The sequence below is a fragment of the Lissotriton vulgaris genome, unplaced genomic scaffold (genome assembly GCF_964263255.1).
Source record: "Lissotriton vulgaris unplaced genomic scaffold, aLisVul1.2 SCAFFOLD_1397, whole genome shotgun sequence".
NCBI lineage: Eukaryota > Metazoa > Chordata > Amphibia > Caudata > Salamandridae > Lissotriton > Lissotriton vulgaris.
In genome coordinates this window covers 456,910-479,784 of record NW_028245425.1, presented here as the reverse complement: position 1 = coordinate 479,784, position 22,875 = coordinate 456,910, and the positions used below count along the sequence as shown (strand labels likewise).

Sequence of the window (22,875 nt, the reverse complement as noted above, 5' to 3'; positions counted from 1 at the left end):
TATCTAAACTTTAATATATATCTAAAATATTATATATACATATATATATCCAAATCCTGCTGCTTGTGTCAGCCTGCCGATACTGCAGATCAGAGGGCTACGCCAAACGGACCACCCAAGCAAGGTCCGATATTAATCAGCACACAATTCCTTAAATTAAGGATGACGAAGCAATGTCTTGACAAAATAACTATTTATTTGTCAGCTGTTGGACGCGTTTCGCCTGACCTGAGGCTTGCTCGGTGAGAATTGTGCGCTGATATATGTCTTCACAGATAAATTCCACTGCATTTCCTTGCTGAAACGGGACACGGACTCCAAGATTTGTGCTGAATTTAATCTCCTTTTATTAACAACAGGACCAGATGACCCATTTCGCCCACAACAGTGGGCTTGTTCACATTTGAAATATATATATATCCACTCCAAAATGCCTCGTAAGAAGCCCACGACATTGGCAGGGCAGCCAGTGCTCAGGAACGAGGCTTCCTGAATATAAACACCAACAGTTCCTCCTTTCACTTAGCACCTTAGCTGCTTCGCAAATATCCCTCCCCAGTGCTGCGCTGTCCATTGGAACTAGTGCTGAATGGACGTCCAATGGTCGTGCGCAGCACTGGGGAGGTAGCGCTCTTGACGACCGTTGGCCATCAGCAGCGCTTAAGAGGTTAAAAAGAAGTGCACCGGCACTGGTTGTGTTGTTTTAAATTTTGTTTCATTCATAGAACTTTACAGAAGCAAGAGACGCACAATCCCAACGTTTGTGCTCACCAGAACCTTGATCACGGAAAACTTCTCTGAATTTCGAATTGCCCACGTGATTTCTTTTAAAGGGCAGGCTGTATTCTTTTTCAATAACCAACTTGAAATGCACGGAGAATAGTGCCACAGTGATAGAAGGATAAATAGCTGGGGAACACTACACATTGTCGCTAAGGGAATAACATGCAGAGGAAAAAAGATTATTTAGCGCTGAACATTAGTGAAACTGCGCTGTTCTCCATGGATTTCAAGTTGGTTATTGAATTCCCCTGTGCACTCTGAAAAAGAATACGGCCTGTGCTTTAAAAGAAAATCACATGGGCAATTCGAAAATCAGAGAGGTTTCCTGAGATCAAGGCTCTCGTGAGCAGAAACGTTGGGATTGTGTGTCTCTTGCTGCTGTAAAGTTCCATGAATTAAACAAAATGTAAAACAACACAACCAGTGCCTTTGCACTTCTCTTTAAGTGGTAAGAGGTACCAACCCCACCATTGGCTCCATATAATCTTAAATAGATGTGACCTCATACATTATTGTGATCGCCCCAAACCTCGCGTGACCAGCGCGAAAACGACACCCACACACCGAGGCACCAAAACAACTTCCGAGTCCCAGAAAAACCCTTGCCCTACTGCAAGTAAAACAAACCAACATATAAAGAAGGCGATTGCTTGAGACAGTGTAAAGAAGAGATCAAGATAAAGGACAGTAATCACCATCATCCATATTGCAATATACAAAGCAAATAAATTGTATTACAGTACATTGTGAAAATTACATTGTATTGTAAATCAACAATAGATAAGTCACATCAATGTCAATCAATTGTATTAGTCTCAAAACATCAGATACCCTTAATTAAACCAGAATAATGGCGATGTATTAGGCATATAACATAGATAACAATAATTATTAAATGGTATTGTGAAGCAATAATGGTTGTTATATTCGACATGTCACATTGATATTAACCAGATCTATTAGTCTAAAACCACAGATACCCTTCATTTAACCGATATTAGTGGCGACTAATGTAACATAGAAAACAGAAATGAAGGTAATGTATCGTTGGTAGTAGCAGTTTAGGTCAACCTAATCATGTTAAAAAAGCACACATACAGGTTTTCTCCCCCTCCCCGTTTTGGGGCCTGCACTTCGGTCCCCTTTCCCAGTCTAATCAGTCATCATGAATAATGAGTTTTGTTATTAAATTGTGGTTGGTAGGCCTATTTGTACTATTCAGCTAGAATAATTATAATTCAGCTGGATATTAATTATTGAAATTGTTTTTTGGAAACTTTCCCTTTTATTTTCCAATCACTTGAGCACTTACCTTTACACCTTCCACTGCATCTGGCAGTTTCTCTTCTTCCTTGCTAAACGTTTTTATAATGTAAATAAATTGTTTATATTGAATTGATTAAGGAGTATTATTTTATATAATTTTCAAATCAAATCATTGTGGGTACTGCATAAGTGTATGTGCATCTGGCTGTGTATTTTTGTTCTTTTTTCGTTACAGGATTGACTCCTACAAGAATCAATATTAATTCATTCATTGATTGCAATTAAGTTATGTCTAGGCCCACCTTTGTTTGTAACAATTAATACCCAGGTCCTGTGACTTTTGTTGGGTTGACCCCATTTATTCAATGGCATCAAGTCCTATCAGCTTGTTCTCTAAAAGCAATCATTAGTCTGAAATAGAGAAGAGAAAAGAAACATTTGACCAATAATGAGCAGATATACAGTATGTGAAACAGAATCATGTGTCACAAGTTCATATACTTGATCAAGCCAATACTCTAAGATGCAAAGACTTCTAAAATAAAATAAAGGAATTAACTGTTCAATGGTCAGTGGTGCCTAAGTAGGCCATTCACCTCTTACCAAATTTCAAAGTGTTACCAGAGCTAAGACTTCCTTTCCATATTCATGCTCTAAATAGACTTAAAGAACTTCTAATTCTTGTTTGCTACATTCTGACTACCCTGTAGAGAAACACACATAAAGTGAAAAAGTTTATATTTCTATAAAAGAGATGGCAATGTTTATCACACGCAGCTACAGGTCAGGCTGAAAGTTAAACAATACAATAGTAAAATCATACAGGGGTGTGGAGCAGCTTTAAAGTTTCACTCTATAAGTGCAAATACATTTCTTTGTCATGGTTTAATCCCCTAAATTCCTGTCTGTCTAATGCAAGTATATATTTAGGTTCTAGAATCCTCCATTTTCTCTCTCTGTTTCCTCCTCTCTCATCCTGTCTCAACCCATCTATCACACTGTATTTAAGGTCTTTCTCATCCCCGGCATGAACATCTTGATAATGTCTGCCCATCGGCTAACTTGTGTCACAATTCTTTATGGCTTGCAGAAGTTGCAGTATTCTCTTGTGTACTTGGAGAGTGTACTCCCCACGTACAACTTCTGACACCCACATTTGAGAATGCTCCCCTTCAGATTCACTTTTACATGTGTAGTGTCCCTTTACTTTATGTGTTGTCCTTTCTAGTTGAATTTATTTCAAGTTTTCTCCATTTCTACATACCTTATACTTGTTACATCATGTGAAGCCATCCTTCTGTTGTGACCAGGGGCTTCTTTCTACTCTCACGCCACTACGGACCAATCTATCCCTCATAGAGTTCACTCTCTTGAATGTTATCATCAGTGTCCTAGTTTTGTCTTTTCCTATGACTGGGTCACTTCTTAAAAGCTGCCAATGCTCCTGCAGTATGTTTCTGAGTTTTTGGTGTGAGCTGTGGTATGTTGTGACAAACCTCTGTTCTGTCTTGTCCTTGTCTGTCTTATATCGGTTTCTGAATAGTTTTCACTTTTCTCTCACTCTAATCTGTTACTGATTTCTGTGAGGATTCTAGTGCTGTATCCCTGATCATCAAACCTCATAACCATTTTCTCCTTCTCTAGTTTGTAACTCTTGTCTGTATTGCATATCCTCCTGGCTCTCTGCACCTCGCCGTAGGAAATACTATTGATTAGTGGTTTTAGGTGGAAGCTTTTAGCATGCAGTATGCTGTTACCTGCACTTGGTTTTCTGAACGATGTAGTAACCAGTTGATGTTCTTTCACCTCTATTTTGACATCCAGAAACTCTGCTTCAATAGCACTAATATGGCTGGTGAACTTCAGGTTCAGTGAATTAGAGTTGATTTCAGTTAAAAACAACTTTGCTGTGTTTTTACTGCTTCTCCATATTACAAAAATATAATTTATGAAGCACAGCCATAAAGATATGTGACTGTTCCATTTGTCTAGCGGATGATTATTTAGAATCTAGTCTTCCCACCAACCCATATGTAAGTTGGCAAAACTAGGGGCAAAGCATGTACCCATAGCAATCCCCTGTTTCTGTTCAAAGATGTCTTGGTTAAAATAGAATATGTTGTGTTTGAGGAACCAACTCGTCATCTCTTGTAGCAGCAGGTTGTGTTTGTAAAATCTTATGTGTCTTTCATTCAGAAAGTGTTCAGTGACCCATAACCCATCTTGATGGTGAATACTAGTATATAGGGACTGTACATTTAGTGTCATGAGTATCATGTCTTCTTCCCACTATATATTGTGTATATGTTTCTGGAATTCAGTGGTATCTTTAATGTATGAAGTTAGCATCTCCACAAAGGGTCTCAAAAATGTATCCGTATATTTAGAGACATTCTCAAATAACCCTTCTTGAGCTATGATTGTCCTGCCTAGTGTCTTTTTTGGGGTCTTTGTGTCTAAGATAAAATCCTGGTAATTTAGTTTCTTTAGTGTTGAGGAAGGCTGTACTCATTGCTACTGATACGTCCTTCTGTCCTTCATTGCTGTATCGAAGCAACATTCTAATTCTCTGTGGTGTGCTTTGTCTACTTTCTTGTAGCAGTTGGTATCCCTCAGTTGACCCTAAGCTTCTGTCATATAAGCTTTTTAGACCAGAGGACAATATTGCCTCCTTTATTGGAACCCCTAACTATCACTTCTGGGTTTTTGGTAGCTTCTCTAGTCTGGTCTTGTAGCTGTGATAAGTATTATGTGCATACTTCTTGTTCATAAATCACATTTTTCTGAGTTCTTTCTTGACTCTGTCTGAGAATTGGTCTAGACCATTGTTCATAGTGGGAGGAATGGCTTTGGACTTGGGCTTCAAGGAGGAGCCTCCTTTTTCCGAGACCAAAACGCCTTCTTTTTCTAGTCTCTCAACCACATTAATCTGTTTGGCACTGCTGGTGCTGTTACCCTGTAACTATAGTAATTCCTGCATTACTGGTATGTTCCATACTATTAGGCTCACACCTGTGTCAGTAATATTAGGGTTAACAAGTGTAGGGCGTCTTTCTACTTTCATTTTGTACAATTTTAGAAGCTTTAGTTTGCTAGTAAATTTAAACAGATCTATTCTGCTCTCAGTGTAGTCAAAGTTCTTGGTTTGGCAGTATGAAAGTCCTAAACTTAGGTTCTTATAGTCTTCTTCTGTAAGTTCTCCATCAGTCAGGTTGATTACTGTCTGGGTGTTATCTCTCAGAAGAATGGGCACTTGCTCCCCTTCAACTAGCCTTTTGACCTCTGCCCGCCTCTAGGTCATTTAGGCCAGTGACATCAGTGATGTCATTTGAGATGTATTCAGTGATGTCACTGACCATGTCATGAATGATATACTATGTGATGTCTTCAGCAGTGCATTGTGGGGGTGCAGGTTATAGTTAGCTGAACTAACTATAACAGGGGAAATTCGATGGTTTTGTACGAGTGAAATGTCCAACTAACTATAACGTCCCTGAAACCTATGTTTTTTCAGTGAATTTCCAAGGTTTTTTAAATACTAATTTCTAACAATAACATGCCTGAAACCTATATTTTTTTCCGTGAATTTCTATGATTTTTTAAATGCTAATTTCTAACTATAACGTGCCTGAAAACTAGGGTTTTTTCAGTGAATTTCAATGGTTTTTTAAATGCTAATTTCTAACTATGCCTACAAAGTTAGGATATGTGAAGAAAGAAGAAGAAGAAAAGCGCAGAAAGAAGCAAGACAAATGCAGAAAGAGGCAAAAGAAGTCCAGAAAGACGAAGAAAACTGCAGGAAGAAGCAAGAGATGTGCGGAAAGAACTAACAGAGGAGCAGAAAGTCCTCCTATGCCCCCAACTTTTTAGTGACGGGTACTGGTGGTAACTGACTATGACTAACCAGGACCGGAGCCAGTGCTATGCTAAAAGACACTTAGAATACAAGAATAACACCTACATACACCAGGGAACACTATGTGTTGGGGTACCCCTGTAATTAGCATGACCTCCTCTGTATTTGCCTTGAGTTAGTGCCTTGGTCATTGCATGAGTACATAGGTAGTGACTGGATGATTAGAGTGCTGCAAGGACAGTGCATGGTGATTTTATAACTGCTTCAGTTTTGGCGGAGTTATTGGATAAGTACATGATGCTGGATGGCTGATTTGAGGAGTGCATGGGTAGTGTTGGAGGGATTTTTGGAGTGCATGGGTACAACCTGCATAATTGGAGGAGTGAATCACTACTGTGTAGGTGGTTAGATGTTTGCATGGGTAGTGCACAGGGGATTGTAGCAGTGCATGTGTTAGTGCCTGGAGCAGCATCGGGTAGCTGCTATTCAGACGCCATCTTGTCTGGAGAGTGCATGGTGACTTTATATGTGCTTGGGTTTCCGTGGAGTGAGTACATGGTGCTGGCTGGGTGATTAAAAGAGTGCATGGGTACTGACAGGGTGATGGCTGGTCTGCATGGGTAGTGCTCAGAGGATTGTAGCTGTGCATGTGTTAGTGCCTGGGTCATTGCATAAGTACATGAGTACTGATTGGATGATTAGAGTACTGCAAGGACAGTGCATGGTGAATTTATAAGTGCCTGGGTTTTGGCGGAGTGATTGGATAAGTACATGGTGATCGCTGGGTGATTGGAGGAGTGCACGGGTAGTGACAGGGCGATGGCTGGACTGCATGGGTATTGCTCAGGGTATTGTAGCAGTGCATGAGTTAGTGTATGAGTCATTGCATGAGTGCATGGGTAGTGACTGGATGATTAGAGTGCTGCAAGGAGAGTGCATGGTGAATTTATAAGTGTTTGGGTTTTGGTAGAGTGATTGCATAAGTACACACATGTCATATCAGGCCCGACCCCTCCCTTCACCACTGTGCAAACGCACCACCTGGCGGGTTTTAGTTTGGGGGATTAATTCCCCTTGAATCCTGAGGGTCCCTGGGGGCCAACTAGCCCACGAGGTACCTCCAATAAGCGCCACAATGCTGCATTGCCGAGAGGTGTAAAAAGGGGCATGGCCTCTCAACACCTCTCTGCAACGCAGCTTTCTGGAGCACACTTGAGGTACCTGGTTGGCTAGTTCGCCACCAGGGACCCTCAGGATTGAAGGGGACTTAATCCCCCAATTTACAATGTGCCAGGGGGTGCGTTTGCACACTTGCTATGTCAGGGCCCGCCCCCCTGCACCACTGTGCTAACGCTCCAAAATTAAAAAAATATATATTTGTCCTTCCGGGACCCCCTGAGCAGGCCTAGGGGGTCAGGGTGTTTCTACTGGGCCCCCTTCTCTTGTTTTATACCTTTGTTTCTCTGTTTTCTGGTGACGAACTTCTACCGAGCCACATGATGGCTGCCAACACTTCCTGGTTTGGAGTGACAGCCAATCACTGTTCAGCCCAGATAAATAAACTTTTATTTTTCTAATTTCTCAGCATCTACTGAACGGATTTACACCATTTTTTAAAAAGGTCAATTTCTGATCCAAATCCTACCTTTGTACCAAATTTGGGGTAATTCCGTTCAGTAGTTTCGGCTGTAGCCTTGCACAAAGTTTTCTAAGGGGAATTTATTTTTTGACTATTATTTTTTTAATATCTCAAAAACTACTGAACGGATTTACACCATTTAGCTGAACCAAGCTCTACCTTTCTGCTAAATTTGGGGTACTTCCGTTCAGCAGTTCGGGCTGTAGCTCGTCGCAAAATTTCCTATGGAAATTAACATGGGGAAAACGCGTTTTGGGACTCCCTTTTTTCTCAAACCCCGCTTGACGAATCACCCCCAAACTTTCAGGATAGGAGCTGACCTGGATAGACTTTTTTTCAAGAATTTCACAAAGATTCATCAAACGACGCCAAAGTTATTAGCAAATTAAAAAATGCTTTTCCTATGAAAACTAGGCTGCAACTATAACTACCTTCTGGCGACCGCCAGAAGGTAATATATATTTATATATATATATATAATGTGCCTACTACTCCCTATGTAAATTATGCTCACTGACCTTTGGTTACATGGATCCATTTGTATTAACTTGCTTTTTAACTAAATGGAAGTTTTGCGAATATTATGTGACTGTAGTCTCACTACTGATACATCAGAACGTGTTTAGGAAATTAGATTATCTTTAAAATCTCCCTCGCCTGTCTGTAGGCTTATGCTTGGGTGATCATGAGCATCTCTTTTTCTGAAGGGTGTGTGCAAAATGGATGATCGATTTAGACCATGCAAACTTCATTGTAAATCCAACCCCCCATGTTTTCTTCTCCATGTTCTGTCTAGCTGTGGTACACAAATATTTCACACCAGTAAAGCTGCTGGGCCTATCTCTTTTTGTGGTGTCACAGAGGTACCAATGCATGCAATACATTCTTAAGAGTGCTCTATGCATATAATATAGTAAAATTGCATTTAGCGTTATAGCATTTCACGATAGTCCACTGCCCATATTTATCCGTCAAGCGCTTTTAAAGATAATTTTTTTTTTCCTGGCTAAAATGACCACCCCTCTTGTTCTAGTTCCTTGCATAGTATAGGCTATTAGAGTATACTGTAACTGCTCCAGTAGCTTCTCCCTAGTGCCGTCCACATGGGTTTCTTGCAGGCAAAGAATATCGGCATGCAGGATTTTCTTATCTTCTGCTATCTTGTGCCTTTTAACATAATCGTTTAGACCGCATATATTCACTGTTGCAACTCACAATTTTTTCATGTTAACCATCTCGCTATTTTCAATGTATCAGTATCACCCAGCTTAAATATATAAGTTTAGCTACTGAAATCTGCTCCTCTTTCTTTCCATAGAATCTCTTGAATCTCCTCATGCACAATTCTTTTTCCCATTTTCGACCACCTCTCATGCCCTGTCCACCCTTGACCCATCCTATCCCCTTTTCCACCCCATCCTTGTCCCTCCCTCTGCAATTTCTCAACCCCCCCAAAACCCACCACCCCTCTGCCCCCTCCCTCCCACCAAAACCTACAGACAAGAAGACTAGAACTTCTGAGTGATGAAATTTGTGCTCCCACCTCCTCTAATCAGAACCCCAAGCCTCCATGACGGTTGTGAAGGAATGCCCACCCTCAAGAAGAAAAACAATACATATCTTCATCCATCAAAGTGACTCTCTCTACGTAAACCTGGCTTTAACTTGACTCGCAAAAAAGAAAAATACATCTTTCACCCAATTTCCTAAAGGAAAATAATAGCCCAATAGCATTAACTTGAATATTTGGGACCTGTTAGGCTACTCAGTTTTTCTTTAGGCAATTTATCCATGCACTTTTTTGTCCTTATCTCTGAAGTGAAGACTCTTGTTTTATCATGAAAAAATATTTTAAGGCGAGCTGGATTCATTAGGTAGGCTTCAACACCGAGTGCCTGACATGGTTCAATCAGCTGTCTTAACTTCCACCGGCTTTCGACTGTTACATGAAAGTCGGACCTTGAAAAAAAGGATTGTTCTTCATAAACCGGTTTAGTATCCGGGCAGACTTTTGCGAACACTGCTCTGTGGAGCAAATAATTCCCAAAATAAACAATTATATCTCTTGGCTTCTCAAATTCTCCTGCGTAAGAGTGTCCTTATTTTTTTCAACGTGAATGGATATCAATTTACTCTTTTCATTTCCCAGTTCCCTTGTTGCAGCTCAGGCAGGGCCCCCTCCATCAGATTCATCATATATGCATAAATACATTCCCTTCAACCCTTTCTTCAATGGCAAGAATTCGCAAATTATTGCATTGCTGACTATTTTCATAGTCCTCCAGCTTCCATTGTTTGTCAAAACTGTGTGAGCTTTGTGCCTCTGCCTGAGTATGAGCCCTGGCCACGTCAATTTTCAAAGCAGCTGTATGTTCTTTAGTTGCCGTTAATCTTCCACTCGTTTCAGTGCATGCTATAGCCACTTTTCTGATTGCCCCTTGCAGCTTTTTTGTGGCTAACCATGTTTTGTTTACAATCCCCCCATGTCTCTTCTTGATGTTGTTTAATAAATTAGTAATTTATTTTAGAGATGGTTCCTCAGCTCCCTTTCCTATTTGCGCCTCCCTACCTTCAGTATTTGAGTGCCCCTGTCTTTGCGTTTCCGTATAGATCATCTGTGTAGCAGAATAATCCCATTTTAGAGTAGCACTTGATTCATGTTTTTTCAGTCCATCCACAGAATATCCTTGTTGTGTACCTTCTTTACTCCATCTGGGGTGCTTCTTCATTCTAATTACAGTTCCTGGTCATAGTACTGACTTGCTGGGCTAGACGAAGGATACTTGCATCGTCTGATCCTGCTGAGCTAATATCTGAACGATCATTTAGGGGTAAAAATGTATCCCCTAAAGCTTGTCAAGATGCCCCCCTGGGGAGACAGCGGGTCAGCCTGCTTAGGTGTGCCTCTACTGTCCATTCCCTGAGCCTTTTCCCCAAACGGCTTATCCATCAGTCTTGCGGACTCCCTGTCACCACCCACTAAAAAGCCCACCTGACTCCCACTTGCCGGTTCACTGACCAGAATCCCCCACCATGTCCAGCGCCTTTTGACCAGGCTCTTTCTTGGTTTCCTGTTGAAGAGTTCCAGCTGCTGTTGAAATAGCCGCAGGAAGAATTCGGTAATTGCCTGCTGCTGTCGAATTTGAAGACCCCCCTTCTGCGCCGGCTCCCTTTGATTACAACTTCTTGTATACATCATCAACGCTGCTTCTGAGCCCTTTCTATTTTTCAGGGCTGGTTTATTTCCGCCAATAATCACCGCCTGTCCCGGACTTTGGGAGTGAGGGGCAAGAAGAAATCACAGATACAGGTGCTGTCTCTGCAACCCGATCTCGCATCACCCAAGCCGCTTTTGGTGGAACTCAGAGCCGCGAGCCACCCGGGTCTTGCAGCGTATCCGTACAGCAGTCCTTCAGAGCATTCGTTTAGAGTGGGTGAATGGCAACGCTGCTACCACCGACAACACCGCCTGCGTTCCGCTGTGAACCCAAGCTGCTGTCCTCAGCCAGGACCTCTAGTAAGTCTCTCCTCTGTGCTCAAACATCCCCTATACCCCATCTGCCTAATACAATTATTTTGGGCTGATGTTGTTGCATGAAGCTCCGAGCAGGGAAGGAGCGGCTGCCACAACCCCTCACACAAACGCCAATTTGCATCTCCTGAGAATATTGGATTTCAAATTGTTTTTAGACTAATGGCATCAGCATTATGTGTTAGGTAGTGAGGTCAACCCTTAAATATAATGCAGTTATTTCAAGCAGAATAGGGAAGCTGAAAATAGATTTCTATGTAGCCCGTTTTATCTAGGCTCTGGAATCACTTTGGCCGCCCTCAGCATGGACCTATGTATGAAGTTGATCAATACAAGAAATAATTGGTTCCTTTCTGTGGTTCTTGAATTTAAAGCACAATTTACTTTAAGGACTGAAACACAACTTGGCTACTTTTTTAATTTTTTGTAAATTTTTTGTGTATTTGTATTTGTGTTGAATGTTAATGTACTGTGATTGCTTTTAAATGTAAAATTATTGATTATATACCGTATTTGATTCTGATGAAGTTTTTAATAAATTTGATTTTAATGAAAATTATGTTTTTTTGAGAGATAATTGTGGAACAATTCCTGGGTACATATCATTGAGATCAGAAATGTTGTAGGTGTCTCAGTCCTTAAAGTAAATTGTGCTTTAAATTCAAGAACCACAGAAAGGAACCAATTATTTCTTGTTTTGCTACTTTTCCCAGTCCTTTCTGGGTTTGTAAGGGAAAACTCTCTCTTTTGTTGAAGTTGATCAATAACTTACTAGCACTCAAACCAATCTTGTATTGGGCACACATTTGGACAAATACAAGACTTGTGTGCGATCTGGAAGAATAATAGCTCAAACAAGTTGCCCTAGTTGAGCAACATAGAAAGCACTCTACCGGCCATAGGCTGTGCAACATTTAAAATTGATCCTCCGTAAATGACCCCCGCAAGTGTGCATTATATTGAAGTTAAAAATTGGTACTGTATGAAAGCAAGGCAGAGAGAACTCCTGACACGAGTTCTGGATTTTAAATCTTCCCCTCATTTTGAACAGTACATGGACCAGATATTCTCAGAACTGAAAAGGTTGCTTACATAAGCTTTAGGGTGGGCAAACTGCCAGTTAAGACCCTTCCCAAAACGGATCTAATAATCTCCTGTAGTTGTAAATAAGGAGGTGACAAATCTATATTGTACTTTATGCTTCTCTGCACTATGTACCTGAAAACAAGTATGCTATACTTACAACCTATTTTTATTAGATGTAATATAAGACACTGTAAAGCCAATCTGTCCTTATGTCTCTGAGCTGAGTTATTGGTGACTCCTCGCTTCAGGAAAGCTAGGATTGGTGGCCGGGCCTTTTCTGTAAGAACAGGCTTGCTATGGACCTCTATGCCAGAACACCTACAGAAAGCCAAGTCTGAACACATGTTCAGGAAAGCCTTGAAGACATGGTTGTTTGATTCGAAGTAAAAGTCCTCTTGTTCCCTTGGTCACGCCGCTGCTTCTGCTGCCAGCCCCGGGACACCTCCGTGGGAGGTAGCCATGCGCTCTATAAGCTGCATTAATAATAATAATAATTATCTGACATGATACAATGTTCACGTTCTATTACAATTTAAAATGCTGAAACAACAAAGTGAGCATGAATGCAGTTAACAATTGCAGTCTAATTGTAATTACATGTTCTTGTTCCAGATTGGCAATAACTTTAATTTACAGGTTTTCATATAGTGTAGTGTTCATCCATGTACTACGTATGTTGCTTAAAAATGGTTTCACATTCTTCTTATAAACTGAATAAAGTAATATGAGAAATGGTGCCAAACCAAAGACATCCTTTCCCTCAATTTGTAAATCTTCTATCATGAGCACCCTGTAAAACTTAAATTTCATATTTTCCCTTGGAAAATGTGGGATTTACACTGATCTGCGCCATGAAATATCTTCTCTGTTGTATATTTTAGAGATTTAAGACAAGGCCACAGGATCAAAGGGAACGGAGAAGAAAAAAGTAAATAGGAATCCCGTGTTAACGGATTCCGTGGGGAATTTAGTGCCAAATAAAAGTCCACATCCTCTGATCATAGCCTATTTTCAGTCATTCAGATGAGGATCTTTCAGGTTCTATGTAAGAGTGATTAGCATCAATGGGTGCCAATACACTAGGGCATATAACAGTATTTACCCCATTTCAAGGTAACATTCTACTGTGAATATAGCTTGTTCAGTGCTCGAGGTAAGGGACGGAGAACTAGTTGCTCGAAAGGCTGCCACTGCTCTGTGGTGAATGAGTCCTCATCCAACTGTCCGAAAAAAGCAAATAAGCTCAAAATGAAGAATAAGATGTCTCCCATACAGATTTACAGTCACTATCATAATCACACACATAAGAATAGGATCATGAACAGTCTTCCATAAGTTTTAGCGTAGCCTAATATTCCTTATCAGTACTTACTTCTCCCTCACTGGACCCATTCAGAGTTTCATTCATATTTTACCCCCTCCAAAAACAGTTGTACCTTCTACTCGGAGTAACGAACCCTAAGACAACACACCTTTTTTTTGCTCTCTTATACTGATTTCCTTTTGTCTGAGACCTGGACAGTGAGTTATTTGGGGCTCCTTGTTCTAACTTGTGGTTCAAACTGTTCCTGTACGTTTGCTTATGGAAGTTCAGGATGTGCAATGACAAACATTTTCAGCATTCGTCCGAAACACTGATATATCCATCCACTGTAGTTATGTTTGTTAGGCCCCCAGCTGAGGACTTGTCATATTCTCCATCTCTTACTCCCATGATTACCAATGTAAACTCAATATTGGACCAAGAGGGAGCCCATTCTAAAGACGAGCCAACCAGGTATGTAGTTGAGCTTTGCCCAAAGCCAATGACTTTTATTTCTGTACACCTGCATATTTTTTAGTGTCATCTTTCATGTCATTGCTTAGTGTAAGTAGAATTGCTTGCTTGGATGATGACAAAGTGCCACAGAAACCTCATCATCAAATAAAGGCCATCAGTAAGCTGCATTGCTTCCTGACTGCAGGCAAGCAGAGCCACTCACTCTTCTAGTGATCCACACAGAAACATCAAAGAATCTCATAGGACCCTTGTCGCGCAACAGTGTATAACAAATTTTAATGGGTTGGCAGTTAGTAGTTTCTCTATCCTAAACATAAGAAAAATTACATTTTTGCAAATTTGTTACTCAAGACAGGTTCCTGCAAGACATCCTTGTATAGAATGTCCTGTCGCAAAACATTGTCCGCAGATTTGGAAGAATCTCTTAGTGAATCAAGTGTTCAACATTCAGTACAAAATACTGAAATATGAACCTGTATTCATGAGCGGGTATTCTTCAATGCAATTGCAGGAAGCAGTAGCAATCCTCAGGGAATGAAAATATCTGTTCTCTCACCCTCATGCTAAGGAGAACAAAGTCTGGAGGAATCATGCTAAACCACACTAACAGGTAGTAGGTCTTGACATTTGATGGAAAAACACAAATCGAGTCACCCAAATGCAACAATTTTTAGAAAATGAGGTGGATCACCTCTTTTTAGATGCTTTGGGAAAATATAAATTTGCGCTGGAATGCAATGAAGACACTAATCAGAAATTCCTGATGGCTAAATGTGTTTTTGATACCCCAGTGAGGGCCATTTTCTCTGGAGTCTCCATGAACCACGCGGCCGAGTGCACTTCCTCTCTCTAGCAAATCTATTTTATTAAACATCTTGTATGATGACAACATTATTTTCTCTATGTATATGGATCGTGTTATACAGCAGTGCAAGATAGAGGTGGTCAGAGGAAGATCACTGAGGTCATCAGTGGCATAATTTAGTCAAAAGGTATCAGTGTAGAGAACGTTGTATCATACTCCATTTATCATATTAACTACACAGGGTGGATTACTTAAACAGTCTTGATTGAAAACTCAAGCCTGTAACATGTTAATCAAGAGCACTAGGCAACTTAGGAAAGAACCAGCTCATAATTTTAACTAAAAGCTTAAATGTAGTCTGATCTCTGAAACCACTGGGGATATATGCCATCCACAGTGGCTCCAAAAAGAAACATTGGTTACCAATTGCATGTGCAACTGATGTATAATAATGACTGCAACTGTCACTTCAAAAGGGCTGATTTAATTGATCTTGGAAGATTAAGTAGCTGAGTGGGCATGCTGTGATTTAAGTTTGTGACACTCAGGTTATATACAAATCTCTGCTATGGATGCCTTACTCCGCAGACCTATCTTCCCCTATAGAGAACTTTTTGTCTGCCCAAATTTTAAAGGCTTTCAGAGCAAGGCAGTGCTTTCAGCCCAGGTCACCTTTAGGCCCTCTTCTTCTTACAGAAAAAGTGTTTTGCTAAAAGAATCAAAACTTACCCAGCTTATTTTCAGAAGTGAACAAATAGTTATGCAATGAAAGCAGCGTGTATTTATTCAAAGTTTCTAGTTGAATATTCCTGTTGGTGAAGACATTTGTGTTTGGTCCTAGGTCTTATTCCTCTTTTGCTGGTGTGATACGCTAACATTGTTGTCTGACAGACATTATAATTGAATTTCAACTGTCATCGTCTGTATTTTTTTCCAGCATTTCATCACTTAAGTTAGCATGCGCGACCAAAATCTACTGCAAAACAAACAACTTTATTACTCAATGCTACCAGCTTCACATCGGTACTCAAGACTCAGCATCGCAGACCTTAGGTTGCAATGGTGATTTATGGCCATATATCTTTTAACACAACTTCTACAGTAGCAACGTGGGCACACCACAAGATTATTTGGATGTGTCCACTAGAAGCATAGCTCAATCTGTTCAAAACTTTTTTACATGAATGTTGTATGTCTGATACTGATTTTTACCTTTGCTTTCTTGTATGAGAATCTGTTCTTATTGTTTTGAACTATGAGAGATGGAAGAAGAAGAATATAAAGTTATAGACACTCTCATTTCGATGTTCTTTCCTATTATCTATAGCCAGTCAAGTCATGGGAGGAGCAGCTTGCCCTCTGGAGGGGTGGTGGCCAAATGGTACAAAGCTATAGTTGTGGTATACTAACTGTTACAATGCTTTGGTTTTTAAAGGTGAAGAAGAAGTTTGTATTTGTACCACAAGGTAGTACATGTCCCCATTCAATTATAATTGACTGTGTTTAACAATAGTAGTAGAGGCTGCACATTACAATTGTCCTCATCTATTTATATATGTGAGATACATTATAATGCCTCTAACACAATGTTTCTTTTGCCCTCAGCTTACACTTACTTCTACAAGGGAAAGGAATATTGGAAGTTTGATAACCAAAAGCTAAGTGTGGAGCCAGGTTATCCACGGTCAATCCTCAAAGATAGGATGGGTTGCAACCAAAAGGATGTTGATAAAAGTAAAGACCGACATATACCCCATGATGACGTTGATATAATGGTCACGATAAACGATGTGCCTAGCACTGTAAACGCCATTGCAGTGGTCATTCCTTGTATCTTGTCCCTGTGCATCCTCGTCTTGGTATACACAATCTTCCAATTTAAAAACAAAGGCGTCCAGCAAAATGTCACTTACTATAAACGACCAGTACAAGAATGGGTATGACAAGATCAGACATGCATCTTGGTTTTTAGTTCCTGCCAGTGCTGCAAGGGGGCCTGAATTGTAAGTTGAATCATGGAAATCAAATCCTTTAAAGGGACTTAAATGACTTGAGGAATTTCTTGATGCTTTTGGTACTGACAGGTACATTGGAATACAGAGATGGCCTTACACAGTGGATCCACTTCTAATATTACCACCACCTACCTGTACCCATTCAGTGTGCCATTCTCCATAAACTCACCTTGTGGGTTTACAACTTTCTTTCAAGTTTTATGTTTCTCTAAACAAACAACACATTCTCTGGGACCTGGCTGCTAGAAACCAGCATTCTTCGGTGTGGGCACCAAAGGAGGGGCCTAGTTTTTTACAGTGCTTATCAATGGCTTTTCAAAAATAGCCACTCAGTGTATGAAATGATACACATTGTGCTGTGCTAGACAGCTCATCAAACAAGTCTTACCGAAACAACAAATGTACACCTTTGTTCTCCAAATGGATCATCACCATTGTAAAAACATAAGAAATAAGACATTTGCTGGTGACATTTCCCAACAGCCCGCTAGTCAGAAATGTTATAATTTACAATGGGAATTGTTAATAAATGGTTGCTAGATGTTGGAGTTTTTGACTGGTCCCCATGAAAAAATAAATTAGAAGTGGACAAAAGTATTTCTGAATCATTTGCTGTCGCTCAAACAGGGAGCTATGCAAAGAAGAATGAACATATCAACTAGCTGAATCCATGTTTCTCATCTACCACACCTGTATTGCAATTGCATTCTGTATGGCAAAATATTTGGGGAGAATACTAATTAAGTGTATGCAGCCCAATTGATTTCTTTTTACATTCTATGTGGTATTAACATTACACCATTATAATATAGTAGTTTTTGCCATTTTCTGTCTCTCTGAGAAAGCCATGTCTGGTCTATGGAGATTTAAAGGATCAAAGTGGGTTAGAAATCTAACAAAATGATCAACTAACCTTTTTTTCCCAACAGCGGCGTTTGAGATGGGTAAAATGGTATATCTGAAATGTTATGCCAATGAATATTGAACATTCAAAACTAGTTTTAAAGATAAGGGCCATTTGACTTGAGAGATTCTTTTGTGTGATGCAGACTTGACTTAGGAACGTGGAGTCTGCATTTCAAATCTAAACCAAATGGTTTTTGCTTACAATTTTTAGGCAGAGATCACAATTAGGCAGGTGGGTGAATACTCATGACATCCATCTTTTAGCCATGTGGCTCAGCATTCACTTAGCATGTCCAAGGTTACTCTTTGGGTAAAAACCCTACATATGAGTTGTGCACTGTTGATAAGATGCTCAACAAGGTAAACAAGTGGAAGAACAATGGGCATAATAAACAGGACCTCCAACATGTATCTCATTTTATGATGACAACATTTGAGTGAATAAGGTAAATAAAGTTTGTTCTTAGTTTATGACTGGAGAAATGATATAGAAACATTTGTAAAGGTCTTTATTAAGGTACGACAACTGCATTCACTAAAATGCAGTATAAAGATCTGCTGCCGCAGTATTTTTGAGGGAAAATGCCAATCACACCTTTTTTTTAATAGGCTGGTATTTTCTTCAATATAACTTCTTGATATGTTTTCTGTACCATGGATAAACGTGTTCTAAGTACATCGATCTATAAATGTATTGAACTCTTAAATGGGTCAAAAATAAATAATCTATTAATAGGAATGTTAGGAGTCAGAGAAACAAAGCCTCCTTATTTTGCAAGGACTGCATTATTCTTTGCAGTGCTGTGTGGTTTCTTAATATAAATGAAAAGGTAAAATGTCTTCAAAGTAGATAGATTCTATATTTTATTTTCAATATTAAATCATATTGGAAAGCATGTACCCTTATACAAATACTGGAGTAGTGGAGAGAGAGCCATGTTTTAAAAGTCACTTCAATTACCTGGATTACAACATTTCAGTGTTTGCCACATTCTGGATTTAATGATTCTCCATTAGAATATTTTTTAACCGCATGCGCGCTAGCGGTTTTCCCGCTGCGCGCTGAAAATTTGAAAATCGCGCGTTACGTGACAAAGCCAGCTCGTCATGCGCGTAGCGCAGGTAACGCCCATGACGAGCTGGCTTTGTCATCAGCGCTGAAGGAATCGTTTTTTTATAATAATAATACTGATGTTGAAATCCATCAAGTCTTATGACTGTTCAATGGTTCTGACTATTTCTTTGGAAAAAAGTCATTTTTTTGGGCCATTATTATATGATTTTGTTGAATTTAATAGATCCCTTGAACTATTTATGAATTAATTCGCCATCAAGCATTTCACTTGCACCAAGTGCCCACATACTAAGCTAATGGCCTCAAGCAGACAGAAACCTGCTTAGGCTGCAGTGTGTGGACATTCTCAGCATCAGAACTGGGCTTTTGACATCAAACATATCCTGGTGACCTACAATTGTTTAGACTTATATGTTTAGATAGAAAACTGAATTGCAAGGAGGCAAGTTGTATAGCATCTTCTGTAAGTTATTTAAAACCTTACATCATGCTGAAATGTATACTTCCTAGTATTTAGCAAAGCATTTACTAATTATGAATATATACGGAACTGCCTGTTCTGTAGACATTTTCCTTGGTCTTGATTGTTATGTTCATTTGCAGAAAAATATATATATATATATATATTGTATGTTTTCACAAATCATTACGATGTGGGTTTTCTTAAAAAGGCAAACAAATTGTCTTTCATGTTAGGGAATGCATTTGAAATCCGAATGAAGCATTCAGATGAGGCTACCCTAGTAGACAGAAGATTTTAATGGCTGAATATAATGCGTCATTTGTGAGAAGGAGTATCTTTCTAGTCAGTACCCTGGAATTGACATTTTTTGTCTTCTGCACAAAAACGCATATTGTTTTTAGACGGCCAGTGATGCCTGAACTTTAATATGGGTCTTGTTGTACGTAAAATGTCTTTATAGACAAAAAGCTTGCATACAGCTTTCTCTAGCAATTGAAAGTATTAAAAGTGAAATTTTCTGACATTTGAAAGTTTGTTATCTTCTCATGCTACTTTGTGGGTGACTTGGTGTGTAACCTGCAAATAGTTTTACACGGAATACACATTGGATGCGATTTACAACATTTACATTTTTCCTTTGATGAATTATGCGCAGCCTGTAGAACAGGTGAACTGAAAGCATCAATTTCAATTATCTGATTTTCTGGAAAAACTGTACTAGTTTAAATTCAAAACAGAAGTGTGTGTTGGTTGGTAAAATGTCTAGCTAAACAAAGTTAAGCACAAGAATGGAGAAACTTGCATTTTGCTTTTGTGAATTTTTTGAATATACAGGTACAATAATAGGTTGTTAATAAGCCGAAAACAATGTTTATCATGTAGAACATGATATACCTTTTCTTGAAATGTTAACTGATCACAAGGCATTTGAATCTATTTGTGTATGCCTTTATTTTTAATTATTTTTATTTATGTATTTATTTTTTACTTTGAAGTTAAGTTGAGATCTGAGAGACAATCTCAGGCTTTATTTGCACACAATGAACCATGTATTGCATGCATAGATTGATAAAATGTTGTTCATGTCTGCAGGATTTGATTCGTTCATTATAATGACTCATTGGAAGTTCCACACATCATCACAAGTCTTACCAATGCACAGTGTTAATGTACAGAGCTTCTTACTGAGTCCCCAAAATTAAACAGCCCCTTCCTTGTTGCCTAGTTCACCTGAAGGTGTTGACTACACAGATGAAAACTACTGCAGTTCATGTCTAAGAACAACATGAATGGATTCATGTGACTGGACGTTTCTGTTATACAACATGTACTATAATGTGGACTACTTTTTAACTTTTTTAGTTGATCTTTTTATATTTAAACACATATCTGCCTTTCTGGAAAAAGTACCTCAGTTTGTGTTATACCAATTATTCTTTGACTTCACGTGTACTTTATTTTATAAAAACGCATTGTCACCGTTTTAGACACTATAGTGTATTCTGAAGGGAGAGATATGGTTTTTATACTGTCTGCACCTTGTACTCAGTATTCCTATCTCACTGTGTTGTATTCCAAAATAAGTTTGTCAATAAAATGAAAAAACAGCCATAACACTTTACTTGGTTTCAAGAACTCAATTGTAAGAGTGTGTCACTTTTCTCTGGAATGTTTAGATGATGGGACAATTATTAATTGAATCAGCTGTTGCATCTGCTCAAAAATGAGGAGGGATTTTTGGGAATGCTGTGTAGTAGGTCGGTATATTTTGGTACATGCAACTAATTTACGTGCTGAAGTTAGGAAATCACCGCTGGCATTCATGTATGACTGAGACAGAGGATCTTTAATCTGATCCTGACTTTGAACGGGAGACACAGGATGCTGCTTAGAAAAGGGAAGGTGTTGTTTCTTTTTTCATGCCATTGACCAACTCAGAAGCCATATTGTGGATCTTATAGTAGCCTGTAAGGCCAAGGCAGATGGTGCAATAAATGCACAAGTGGCATGGAAGTTAAATGTCATATGTGGGCTGGAGTGTGTATTTACACAATCACATATATGAAAACAATTTATGACTTTAGGGAGCTACGTGGTGCACTGGCTGGGCTGCAGTTTAAAAGCACTGCACATGAAAAGGAAAAGTGCCTGTGCTTATTTTTATGTACTAGCTAAATCACCTGAAAAGTGTCCCTTGTAATCCCACAGTGGGGGACTTAATATATAAACATATTGTATAATGCAATTAGGGAACAGTATGCCCTTAAAGTGAGCAATTACCCAAAAACTGTTTTCACTGTACATGTAAAGTTGCATTTTCCATCAACACGCCTAGTTATGAACAAAATCACTGTTTCATACCTACACATAGGAAGCATCTAACACAATGATTATATTTCTTTTTTATTTAGGGTAAAAAAATGTTAATCAATGGTTAAAGTTGATTTGTTATCATTTTAGTGGAAAAGTAACTTTAAGGAAGTGTACCTTATGCTGCCTTTGAATAAAATGGGTTAAAACTGGTTTACATCACATCTATTCTCCAAAAACCCAATATATATAATTGGTTGGCTTTTTAACAACCCTTTTGCCGGAAGACAGTGACTTCCTCTGCAACATAAAATAGGGGCTTTTTCCAGCATGGGACCACTGAGTATGGATTAACAATCTGTGAAAGTTATAGGAAGAGCTGACATAAAAAGGGCAGATGTGGAGCTTGCCCTTTGACTTGGAAAAACTAAATGGAATTTTCAGGAACTGCGATCAATTTAAAAAAATCTTATTCAGTTAATTAACCATCAATGATAAAAATCAGGGAAAGGAAAGCAATCAATTCTTATTTAGAATAAAAGAAAAAATCATGAAATAACATTAATACATTTAAAACATAATAAATACTAGAGTTAAAAAAAGCCAATTCAAGTAATAGTTAGTTGTCTCCTTGCCCTTAGGGATTGTTTTAAAGATGATATCATAACAGAATATCTAAACACACCATGTAACTGCTGTAAAAATACGGCAGGTTTGGAATTTCCAAAACCGACTTTCTCCAACAGTGGGTGCAAACAGGGTAATCTAGCCTATTTATAAAACTGACAAAATATTATGTAATGTTAAGTGCCTTGCTTAGACAATCAATCACGTGGCCAGGATGTGGGAGCTCTTGACCATTAACCCATTTTCAGGACAGCAACCTGAAAATGTATCAAATTTAAATGAAAGTGATTCAACATATGCCGGTCTTCAGAATTTGTGACCGTGGACCAATAAAACTGAATACCCTCAGATATAAATACAATCAAACATGGGGAACTAATTTCCTTCTTGGAAACTGTACCAATACATTTTGTATTGCTAATAATCTCAGGTTTCCCCCATAGAGCTTTGCTATATAAGCTAACCAGGGAATATGCTGAGCATGGCCAAAAGAAAGGCAGTCCCATAGCAGCAGTTGAATAAACTGAGTTTCAGCTTCAAACCCAACAGCATGCCACAACAAAAGGGGATTTGATTTAATTTCCTATGTGCTAAGAAATTTGAGCAGCTAGAAAGGACTGCCAGTGCTCCTTTATATAGTTATTTTCAACCTTTTGTTTTACAGTCTGAGACAGGCATATCTTTTAAGCCTTCCTGCCCTAGTGTTGGCCGTATTTGTGGCGCATATTTCTT

At 39.1% G+C, this 22,875-nt stretch overlaps 1 protein-coding gene across 1 annotated transcript in view; it reads left to right on the top strand.

Moving 5' to 3' along the window:
- Positions 1-18,744, top strand: part of MMP24 (matrix metallopeptidase 24) — a gene marked incomplete at its 5' end in the record, with an annotated part of 172,809 nt that extends 154,065 nt beyond the window's left edge. Inside the window, one exon of the mRNA XM_086949070.1 lies at positions 16,353-18,744. Within this exon, the coding sequence (XP_086805196.1) occupies positions 16,353-16,690 (338 nt within the window). The remainder of the gene's footprint in view (positions 1-16,352) is intronic.
- Positions 18,745-22,875: the final 4,131 nt, after the last annotated feature.